General features: G+C 29.8%; 1 protein-coding gene across 1 annotated transcript; it reads left to right on the top strand.

The window, feature by feature from the left end:
* The first annotated feature begins 15 nt into the window (after nt 1-15).
* Nucleotides 16-11,846, top strand: LOC111414823 (Neprilysin 5). The gene is made up of 11 exons (XM_023046272.2): nt 16-1,930; nt 1,988-2,060; nt 6,435-6,529; nt 6,591-7,158; nt 7,218-7,431; nt 7,482-7,891; nt 10,462-10,738; nt 10,794-10,953; nt 11,011-11,059; nt 11,120-11,483; nt 11,540-11,846. The coding sequence occupies exons 1-11, from the start codon at nt 1,864-1,866 to the stop codon at nt 11,717-11,719; spliced, it is 2,457 nt and encodes an 818-aa protein (XP_022902040.2). The 5' UTR covers nt 16-1,863; the 3' UTR covers nt 11,720-11,846.
* Nucleotide 11,847: the final 1 nt, after the last annotated feature.

Consider the following 11,847-nt stretch of genomic DNA (forward strand, 5'->3'; position numbering starts at 1 on the left):
CACAATCCCTGTACATTTCTTTGCCTCATTTTATGTGCTTTGCTTACAATCTTGGCAACGGCCATTTTCATGTGTTCAAGTATGAAAACACCCAGTGATTAATATATCTTAATTTAATTGAATTAATCCCAATATCTTTGAAATTACTTGTAATAATCAAATCAATTTTTGTCATTTTACGTTTTGATGACTCTTACGATAATACGCATACGCCATAAAATCGTCAGATGTTATTCCATCAGGATCGGGCCATTTCTTTTTGTTGATGCTGTTATCCATTAGTATACTAGGCTTAGCCACTATACGATTTCATGTTTAGTAAATATCTTTTGTATCTGGTGCATAAAAGTTTCTTCATAGAGGGGTGCAACTGCAAAGTTTTAGTCTCTTGTTCACTGCTAAATAAGATTGAGTCGTCATCTACTTTTCTTAATTTACGATCTAATAAATTAATTCGAAATTCGATCTAATTTCGAAATTGGAGGTAACCAGTTAAGTGGATAATCACTACCAAGAAATAGAATAGATAGGACTTCGCCTTGAAATAATTTTATGACCATTTTTTTTTTAATTTTGATATTAAAAACGGTGCAATGAAGTTGAAAAAGTTAGACCATGAAAATATCTGTCCATGTTACTATTTAACACCTTTAGAACGGAAATATAAAAATTAAATAAAATTATTTGCTCATATTGATGAAAATCTTTATCAAATTTCACCGGTTTCGAAGTTGTTAATTAATTCTAATATGATACATGTTAAGCGAGCACAAAAATAAACATAGATATGAAACTTAAAGGTATTAGTATCCAGTAAATTATAATTAATTCTTTCATGATTTACTCCTGAAGATGTGGTGATATCAACCTCGAAATCATTTGATTAAAAAAAAATTTAATCGAAAGCTTGGTAATAAAAATTACTTCATAATTATGATGAATTAAGAAATATAAATATGTTTTTAATCGAATTTGATCGTTTTATTATCAATTGGTTACTAAAATAACTACATTGACATTGATTTTGTAATTTCAGACACACCTCAAAGTATACAATCGCGTGACATCAAAAGGTTTTTCATCAATTGATGTCCAGTAACCTTTTTCCTATCATTATACAGGAAATGAACTAAAAAAATAGCTTTGTTATATAGAAAGACATTATTTTCTATTTTCCCGATTTTTTATTACTAATTTTTTTATGATACATTCTTCAAGATTCAAAATTTATTGACTCATTCACTAAAATATTCATTAGGGAGGACTAAAAAAATAAAAAAAAGGCACTTTATAAACAAATCCATTAAATTTGCAAGTCACGCAAAACGTCTCCTTACTACATGAAAAATCAATTTCCCATTTTCGCGATTAAAACCATTCCACTCCTTTTCCCGTTCACAACCAAACCTTATTACCCTTAATATCTCAAAATCAAAATAGATATAACCACACCTATAATCATCTTTATCTCACACCATTTATGGAAAATAAATCATTCCTAAAACATTACGCCTTTATAATCGATCCGATATCATTAATACGTCATCGTTCCGTAAACGGTTTCGAACGGACGTGTTTCGATTCGAGTTTGGCCCCCGCGTGTCTGTATTTGCTTGTACTATATGATAATAATGCGACGAAGGTTTTGTTGTGAGTGTCTCATCGAGTTTCGTTCGCCGATATTTCTTTGCGGTGAAGACTCCGTTGACGAAAGGTCATGGTTTTATCAGTTTCGATCAAATGATTTTAAAAGATTATTTGTTATTGACAAAAATGTATTGGTTAAAACGCTGAGATGATTGTTTCAAAATATTTTTTGTTGATGCAATAATTTGAGGGAAAAATTAATCCAATTTTAAGAAAATGAGGAGAGAAGATAGCGAAGAAATTGATAGAAGAGATCGAAATGTTTATGTTAACACAATAACAGGTAATTATTCTAGATATAATAAAAATATTTTTGAATTAATTCTTTAATTTATTTTAGGTTCAAATATAATGAATAATGGTGTTAAGGAAAGTCAACAATATTTGGTTGATATTAGCACAAAAAAATCTATGTAAGTTAACATAAATGTTATTTAATTAATATTAAAATGTAAGTTTTGTATTCATATCATTTCCAACTCTCGGAATTCATTGACTTTCAATTAATTTAATTCTAAATTCTTGTAACTTACAATTAGATAACAAACCCACATAAAAACAAGCAATAATCATTATTCCTTATTGTAACCTGCTACATTTTCAACGATTCGATTAGCATCAATACACGCGTAATTCCCTTTAGTATCATGAATACTAAAAAGCTTTTTTGTTATATCCACATTTATAAATGGACTCGCATTAAGCCCTCTTAAATTATTCACGGAAAAGCAACAAAAATGAGTTGTTAACCCAAAAAGGAATGAATTTGCGTTGTAATTTAAGATTATTATTCATTAAGTGAGTTGTGTCATTAATTATCCAAAAAAAATAATTAATTTTAAATTAAAATTACTTTATTTATGCAACACATAAAGCAAATTTGTGAAATCAGTCATGGGAAGTTTACAATTAAAAAAATAATTTTAAGTAGTAATTCATCTAAATTAGTTCCATTTAATAAAAAAATTCATACATAACACTTCATTTTAACATATACAACCACAAAGTTCTTAAACGCTCGAATTTTATACTTGACACGTGCATGACCATACTGAAAATTTAATGTGAGAAAAATTACACCTGGTGTTTAATAATAATCGCTACACATAATCTAAGTAGATATATTCTTGACATTCACCATGAATTAATTAATGAAATACAGTAAAACCTCGATATAATGGACAAAATATTTTTAAGTCATACTATTAATTAGTAGTGGAACGGATATCCGGTATCCAGTATATAATATCCAGTATCCGGCCTATCCGGCTTTGGCCGGATATTAAAAACCTATTAGTTAGTACTCCACTATTCACAGGAATTAGTATCTCTTTTAGGTGTTGGACATTGTAGATAATAATCAAGTTCAACCCCAATAAGACTTTTTTCATTGAACACAACTTTATTCATATCAAGTTTGTCATTAGCAACATCATTGTAACAATCCCAATACGATATATAAAATCTCTTGTTGCAGTTTCATGTAGTTTTCTTCTCTTCGCTTATAATTCATCATCACATTCATCACTAACAGAACTGCCGCTGTTATCACTTTCGATTATTAATTAAAGTATCCTCTTTTTAATGCAAAAAGTCGTTATGAAAAGTCACTTTCAGTTCTTGAAAAATAAATTATTGAAATGATTGACAATTTTTTGAAATTTTACAATTTTCGCCGATTAAGTTTTAAAAATTCGTATAAAATCCAGTTTTTGGAATATGAGTATGAAAATTTCTCAAAGTGTTAACAAGAGTGTCCTCTTTCCAATGAACCAACACGTTTTGAAAAATAACTTTTAGTTTTTGAGAAAACAATATTTGAAGTTTTGATAAAATTTTCGATGTTGCAATTTGCATCGATAATTTTCAAAATTCGCTATAAAATTCATTTCTTGAAGGATCCTTGTGGAAATAATACCAGTTACTAATTAAAGTATCCTCTTTTTAATGCAAAAAGCCGTTTTGAAAAATCACTTTTAGTTCTTGAGAAATAAATTTTTGAAGTAATCGACCATTTTTTCGTATTTTGCAATTTCCGCCGATTAAGTTATAAAATTCGTATAAAATTCATTTCTTGGAATATGAGTATGAAAATTTCCCAAAATGTTAATAAAAGTGTCTTCTTTCCAATGAACCAACCCGTTTTGAAAAATAACTTTTAGTTTTTGAAAAAACAATATTTGAAGGTTTGATAAAATTTTCGATGTTGCAAGTTTCATCGATAATTTTCAAAATTCGCTATAAAATTAGTTTCTTGAAGGATCCTTGTGGAAATATCACCAATTATTAATTAAAGTATCCTCTTTTTAATGCAACAAGCCGTTTTGAAAAATCACTTTTAGTACTTGAGAAATAATTTTTGAAATAATCGACAATATTTTCAAATTTTGCAATTTTCGCCGATTAAGTTTTAAAAATTCGTATAAAATCCAGTTCTTGGAATATGAGTATGAAAATTTCCCAAAGTGTTAATAAGAGTGTCCTCTTTCCAATGAACCAACACGTTTTGAAAAATAACTTTTAGTTTTTGAGAAAACAATATTTGAAGATTTGATAACATTTTCGATGTTGCAATTTTCATCGATAATTTTCAAAATTCGCTATAAAATTAATTTCTTGAAGGATCCTTGTGGAAATAATACCAGTTACTAATTAAAGTATACTCTTTTTAACGCAACAAGCCGTTTTGAAAAATCATGTATAGTTCTTGAGAAATAAATTTTTGAAATAATCAACAATTTTTTCGTATTTTGCAATTTCCACCGATTAAGTTTTAAAAATTCGTATAAAATCCATTTCTTGGAATATGAGTATGGAAATTTCCTAAAGTGTTAATAAGAGTGTCCTCTTTCCAATGAATCAACACATTTTGAAAAATAACTTTTAGTTTTTGAGAAAACAATATTTGAAGTTTTGATAGAATTTTCGATGTTGCAATTTTCATCGATAATTTTCAAAATTCGCTATAAAATTAGTTTCTTGAAAGATCCTTGTGGAAATATCACCAGTTATTAATTAAAGTATCCTCGTTTTAATGCAACAAGCCGTTTTAAAAAATCACGTATAGTTCTTGAGAAATAAATTTTTGAAATAATCGACCATTTTTTCGTATTTTGCAATTTCCGCCGTTTAAGTTATAAAATTCGTATAAAATCCATTTCTTGGAATATGCATATGAAAGTTTCCTAAAGTGTTAATAAGAGTGTCCTCTTTGCAATGAACCAACCCGTTTTGAGAAATAACTTTTAGTTTTTGAGTAAACAAGATTTGAAATTTTGATAAAATTTTCGATGTTGCAATTTTCATCGATAATTTTTAAAATTCGCTATAAAATTAGTTTCTTGAAGGATCCTTGTGGAAATATCACCAATTATTAATTAAAGTATCCTCTTTTTAATGTAACAAGCCGTTTTGAAAAATTACGTATAGTTCTTGAGAAATAAATTTTTGAAATAATCGACCATTTTTTCGTATTTTGCAATTTCCGCCGATTAAGTTATAAAATTTGTATAAAATCCATTTGTTGGAATATGCATATGAAAATTTCCCAAAGTGTTAATAAGAGTGCCCTCTTTCCAATGAACCAACACGTTTTAAAAAATAACTTAGTTTTTGAGAAAACAGAGAATTCTTTATTGGCTATCGACCGTTAGCTTATTAGGCCAGGGCCTTTCCGCCTTTTTAAACAATTTATATAAATAATATAATAAATGTGCTTACAATACAATTCATAACAGTAATGTAATATATAATTTCAAATATCTTCTTCTGTATCCATCGTAAGTGCTTCATAGATTGTCCAATGTTTATTGTCATCATCTTTTACGTCTCTTTTTAAACACATATTGTCTAATATCCGCCTGTTGTACTTTTTATTTATGAACTTCTTATTTAGTTCTTTGTGCCTTAGTCTTATTGGTTTTATTTCTGTTTGAGCGTATAGGCCTTCATTGCTTATTTTGTGCAAAGGATTTCTTGGGTGTCGTATTTTAGTTATTATTCTTATGCATTTCCTTTCTGCTTTATCAATGATATCTTTGGTCTTATTACTCGCGTTAACAGTTAATATGTGTCCATAGTCTAATACCGGTCTGCATATGGCTTTATAAATCTTCATTGCCGTGTTGGTGTGTATCCCTTTGTTTTTATAAGTTAGTGCTCGAAAGTATTTTGCCCTACTGATTGCTTCGTCTCTTTTGGTTTTGTAATGCTTGGATAGTTTTAGGGCATTATCCTAAATAATGCCCAGGTATTTAACGGAAGAGGATGGTCTTAAGCGTATGTTGCCAGCATACACTATTGGATGCATGAGAAAACAATATTTGAAGTTTTGATAAAATTTTTGATGTTGCAATTTTCATCGATAATTTTCAAAAAATTATTAATTAATTATTATCTATTTAATACATCAGTGTATTGAAATATAAATGACAGCGCTCATAGATTCCATGTTCATAGATAAACTCGGGATATTCCCCGAGTTGTCTATACTCAATCTCTGTCTATACTCTGTCTATACTACAATTCTAGTGTTAGTCCTTGTTTTAGTTATTATTGAGCGGTAAATTGTTGTATATTTTTATTGAACTAAGAGTAGAACCAACACTAAACGCACGACTAAACCCGAATGTTTCTAATTCTTAGTGTAGTGTTAGTTCTAGTGCTAGTATTAGCTATAGTTAAAGTTTAATTACAAATTAAAATTTTTTGATATAACCAATACTCCCTTCCCCGTATTAATCAATTATATCGAGGTTTTACTGTATTATTTAAATCTTTTGTTGTAGTTTTAAACGAAAAGGGTTTTATAGAAACGTCTCCATAACTTTATTAATCGTAATTATTTTATTAATTATTGCTTTAATAGTAATAACAACTTGTTGTAAGTATCACAAAAATAATTACTCAATCCGACTTAATTACTCAATTTTTTTGTTACACAGATGTAAAAACTGCGAAATATTACTCGATGTCGATTTGTACATCAGGAGATTGTTTAAGATCAGCATCAAATTTACGTCTATCTATGGATTTATCCGTGGATCCTTGCGAAGATTTTTATAATTACACCTGTGGAAAATGGACTGAAGAACACATAAATCACGGGTGGTATTCAAGATTTTCAACGTTCGAAACGATAAATGAACGAGTTATAGTTTCAACGTTAAATTTTTTAAACTCAAACGAATCTAAATCGGAACCACTCCCGGTTAAACAAAGCAGGGATCTTTATAAATCCTGTATGAATTTAGAATCAATTAATAAATTGGGGTATTCGGTTATTTTTAAATACTTAAAATTGATCGAATTACCGAGTGTACCAAAAATTTTTAATGCAACCGAACAAGAAGTCGATTCGTATCAATTTGATTGGATTAAAGCCGATGTTAATAGCAAAAAAATGTTTGCTACAGATCTTTTTGTACAATTTTTAGTTGACGCCGATATATTTAATCGGAGCCAAAATGTTATGTTTCTAGGATCATCAAGAGCTACATCACCATTACCAAGGTTTTATTAACTTTTATTAACTCTCCTATTTTATTATTAATTATTTTATTGCATTTTAGCCCGTTTAAAAAATCTAATTACAAAAAGAATAAATCAAAACAAGATGATAAAACTAAAAACGAAGATGAAGATGAAACCTATGAAAAAACATATAAAAATGTTGCAAAAGTTGTAATGAGAATTATTGTTGGGAATGTTACGAAAGCTCCTGATGAAAAAAGCTTACAAAAAATCGTTGATCTTTTATGGAACGTAACTGAAACTTTATCAGATGTAATTTTAAACTTAAATCTTTATAATTATTTTGATTAAAAATTTTGTAGCTTGCCGGTGATGATGACGATTATGAATCTGATGAAGAGGAATACTACGATTTCAAAAAGATGAAAATTTCTGAACTCCAAAACTTAACAACGACTTATTTAAAACGAAATAATTTAGATTTACCACATACGAGAAACATTTGGGAAAATTATATAAAATTATTATACAAGGATCTCCCAGAGATTAAATTAGATTTAAATGGAAACGATTTAATTCATTTTTTACCATCAGAATTGGATTATTTGATAAACGTCGTACTTTTCTTAACAGAATCTCCCGGAGTTGCAATAGAATTGTATGCTTGGTATCAAGCTGTTTATAGTATGATTATTAACACAACCACAGAGATCGTTAATTTTATTTATAACCAGGTTTATGAAGGGAAAACTACGTCAGTTTTAAGAACAAGGTAATTTTTTGTAATTTTAAATTTAAATTATTTTAATTATTAATTCTTTTAAATTAAACTACCCATAATTTTGTGGTTAACAACCCAAGACAATCTTATATTTTCGTCTGTATAATCTCCCCCATATTTATATGGTATAAAACAATTACGTCTGAATATATTTCCTTTTATTGTGAGTCAATTTATTTACTGGCATTGAAAGAGCAGCCAAAGATGAAGGCCTGTACATAAATCAAGAAAAGACTAAGATAACACGAAGTGAACATAGGGGAAGATCTGAAACTATAACAGTAGGCGAATATACTTTCTAGAATATTCAAGCATTTAAGTATCTAGGTGTAATCTTTACAAGTGACAATAACATAACGGCAAGTATACAAGACAGAATACAGGCTGCAAACAGATGTTACTATGCGCACATGAGGATTTTCAAGTCAAAGGATATATCTAGAGTGGGCAAGCTGAGGATGTATAAGACCTTGGTCAGAAATTCGGTCGGAATCCTGAAATCTGACGGAAGCGAACAAAAGCGCATTTCCGGTCTTTGAGAGAAAGATACTCCGTAGAATATTTGGACCAGTGATAGCAGCAAAAGGAATACGGAGAAGAATAAATTTTGTAAGTTCACAAAGACTTAGATAGGCTGGACACATTATCAGAATTTCAAAGGAAAGAGCTGCGAGCATGGTTTTTAGAGCAAATATGGCAGGTACAAGAAGTAGGGACAGGCCCCGCATGAGATGAAAGGATAGAGTGGATGATGATACTAGGGTTCTGAGGATTAGAAATTGGAGGAGGATTGCTGAAAACCGGATGGATTGCAAGAGGACAGTGGAGGAAGGCAAGGCCTACCCCGGGCTGTAGCGCTAAAACAAGAAGAAGTATTGTGAGTCAATAAGATTGACTTCAGAGTAGAACGAAACGATGTTATATCATACCTCTTTTTTGTAATTTTGGAGGTTGGTCTGTCTTTATAATTAGCTTTGTCTGCATTTGAAAGTCTTTTCATGGATGTATCTAAAAAGAAAAATCTTCTCTGCACTTATTTCTGGTTATATCGAGCAGTATAAGGAATTATCTCTGATTTCATCTTACTCAGCTATTTTCGAAGGACTTCAATTTGACGTGTGATGTACTTACAAACGATACACGATGTATTTAACAGTTTTATCGTCTTGTTTACAAGCACCACATTGAGAACTACTAATAAGCTTTTACTTATAAAGGTATTTAGTCATACTGAACTGTTATGGGTATTGTTGGTTCTATTAGTTCTAATCTAAAGATGTTACTTCTAAAGACTGCTTTTTTCTTCCCTTTGAGGTTGCTGCACTCAGTGTATCACCAGGCTACTGTCCAGTTAAAGAAGTTATTAAAGAATCATTTCTTATCATGGTCCAAGTTAACTTTATATCTCCCAAACAGTCAGATGAATATAACTTAAACTCAACCACTTTAGTATTTCCTGTTTTGTGCTTGAGACACCGAGTAGTGGTAGTTTGCAGAGATGTGCCTATCAAAGACATAATATCGTCGATAGCCATAAAGGCTGATTCTGTGTCTGAAACAAATTACGATTATTGTCAACTCTTCTTGTAGAGGAAAAACAGAGTGCCAATTAGTGCATATCTTGATCTTGAATTCGAGCTGTTACCACGAACTCTGTTAATAGTTCTGTTAATGTCAATATTTTGGATCCAAAAGCTAATATTGGCGGTACATGGTTTTATAAATTTTAGTTTTGGCATCTTTATAAATTTACTGCTACTTGTATTCTCTGAAGTTTTAAGTAATTCCTAGTTTCATTGACTTTCTCCATAAATGTGATGAAAGCGCGAGCTAAGACTTTATCCTTGTCGCTTTATCGATAGCCTTTTCGAGATTTAGAATCTTGAAAACTTTCATTTTTCTATTGCTTGCTCCAATAGTTTCATATCTGTGCTTGGTAATGTAATTCCACGATAGAATACAAACACGATTAATGCTTTCCCCCACTCCGCTGACAGTTCTCCTTCTCTCCATACCTTATTATACATCTGCAGTGATATAGCTTTTCCTCTTTGTCCGATATATCCTATATATTCTTGATTATTTTCGATGTTATTTCAGCGAAGTGGTAACCATATAGTATAAGTTATGGAATATGAGAAGGCATGTCCAAAGTAGATTTGGCCAAAACCTTTCATCTTGGAATGACCACGATCAGATCCATCTATTGATCAGATTTTTCTGATTCTGCGCACGTGGATCTTTGTAGTATTGAAAAAAAAAGCAAATATTTCCTGCATTCTTTATCAGTCATTCGGCGTCTCTCTTTCTAGCACTAAAAACTATAAAATGATGAACTATGAACACGAAGCACTCTCGGAGTACTTTCTATTCTCGATGTTTATGTGAAAATGTAAATCATAAAAAAGACTTCTTAAATTAAATAAACTGTTGTAAAAACATTATCATTTAACATGTATAATGTATTTTTAAGCCTAAACTTATTTATTTACTCTTCGTAATATTTTACCATCACTACTAATTAATTAAAATTTAAAACTTACAATTTTATTTTTGTTTAGATCAATGAGCTGCGCAGATAATGTTGTTTTAAAATTTATGGGAGTTGCTGTAAGTTATGGAATTGTCGATAAAACATTTCTAAATGCCACTAAACCAAAAGTGGAAACAATGCTTAAGAATATAAAGGATGCTTTTGTCGAGAGGGTTAAAAAGATTACATGGATGGATGATGAAACTAAAGATGCAACGTTGGAGAAAAGCTCTGAAATGGTGAGCTTCATAGGATTTCCTGAATGGTTATTAAACAAAACGGCTTTGGAAATTTATTATGATGGGGTAATAAAAATGTGTGATATTTTTAGTATTATTAAGTACTATTTGTTTTTTTTAGATTATAATAAAAAATGATACTTATTTAGAAAATATGATTTCTGTTATACGAGAATATGTTCGTTTTACGTTAGGAGATATAAGAAGAGAAAACCCGAGAACTTGGAGAACTGATCCAATTACAGTTAATGCTTACAATTACTTTGGAGATAACTCAATTAGTAAGAATTTCTTGTTAATACTTCAATTAAAATTCTATCTTAATGAATTAATTTTAGATGTTCCTATAGCAATATTATCTTTTCCAATTTATCATCTTGGATTGGAGTAAGGAAACTAAAAATTAATAAATTGAATGTTAATTGTTTAATTTTTTTTCTGTAACAGAGTATTAAATTATGGTGCCATGGGAAGTGTTTTAGGTCATGAATTAACACATGGCTTTGATAATACAGGACGAAAATTTGATAAATACGGAAATTACATTCAATGGTGGAGTAATGAAACCATTGAAACATTCGAAACTAAAACGAAATGTTTTGTGGAACAATACAATAATTACACTTTGCCAAATATCGACGATAGCGTTAACGGAAAAATGACTTTAGGTGAAAATTTAGCCGATAACGGGGGACTTAATCATGCTTTTCTAGCTTATAAGAATTACGTGAAGAAAAATGGAAAGGAAAAGTTATTACCCGGTTTCGAAAATTATAGTCATGAACAATTATTTTTTATAGCATATGCTAATGTAACAGTTTTAAAACAAGTTAAGTAGTGGGGATGATTTAAATGTAAATTTTTTAGGTTTATTGTGAAACACCAACTCGAGAATCTTTAGTGTCTCAATTAAAAACTGACGAACATAGTCCAAATTCCGTAAGAGTAATAGGAACCTTGCATAATTCTGACGATTTTGTAAAAGCATTCAAGTGTCCTCGAGGTTCAAAAATGAACCCGAAAAAAGAAAAATGTAGAATATGGTGATTTAAAATGTCAGATAATTATTTAGTGTGATAGTTGTGTGATATTAAAGAACACGTGTGATATTCATTGTTAGAATGTTTTTTTTTCACGTTTGTTAAAATGAAATATAAAAAATAAGTAAAAACGAT

The sequence above is a fragment of the Onthophagus taurus genome, chromosome 11 (genome assembly GCF_036711975.1).
Source record: "Onthophagus taurus isolate NC chromosome 11, IU_Otau_3.0, whole genome shotgun sequence".
Taxonomy (NCBI): domain Eukaryota; kingdom Metazoa; phylum Arthropoda; class Insecta; order Coleoptera; family Scarabaeidae; genus Onthophagus; species Onthophagus taurus.

Bases quoted from the DNA above. Each gene is read 5' to 3' on its own strand.
- LOC111414823 (XM_023046272.2), top strand. From the start codon at position 1,864: ATGAGGAGAGAAGATAGCGAAGAAATTGATAGAAGAGATCGAAATGTT. The intron at 2,061-6,434 runs GTAAGTTAACAT...CTTTTGTTGTAG, and splicing joins ATTAGCACAAAAAAATCTAT to TTTTAAACGAAAAGGGTTTT. The intron at 11,060-11,119 runs GTAAGGAAACTA...TTTCTGTAACAG, and splicing joins ATTTATCATCTTGGATTGGA to AGTATTAAATTATGGTGCCA.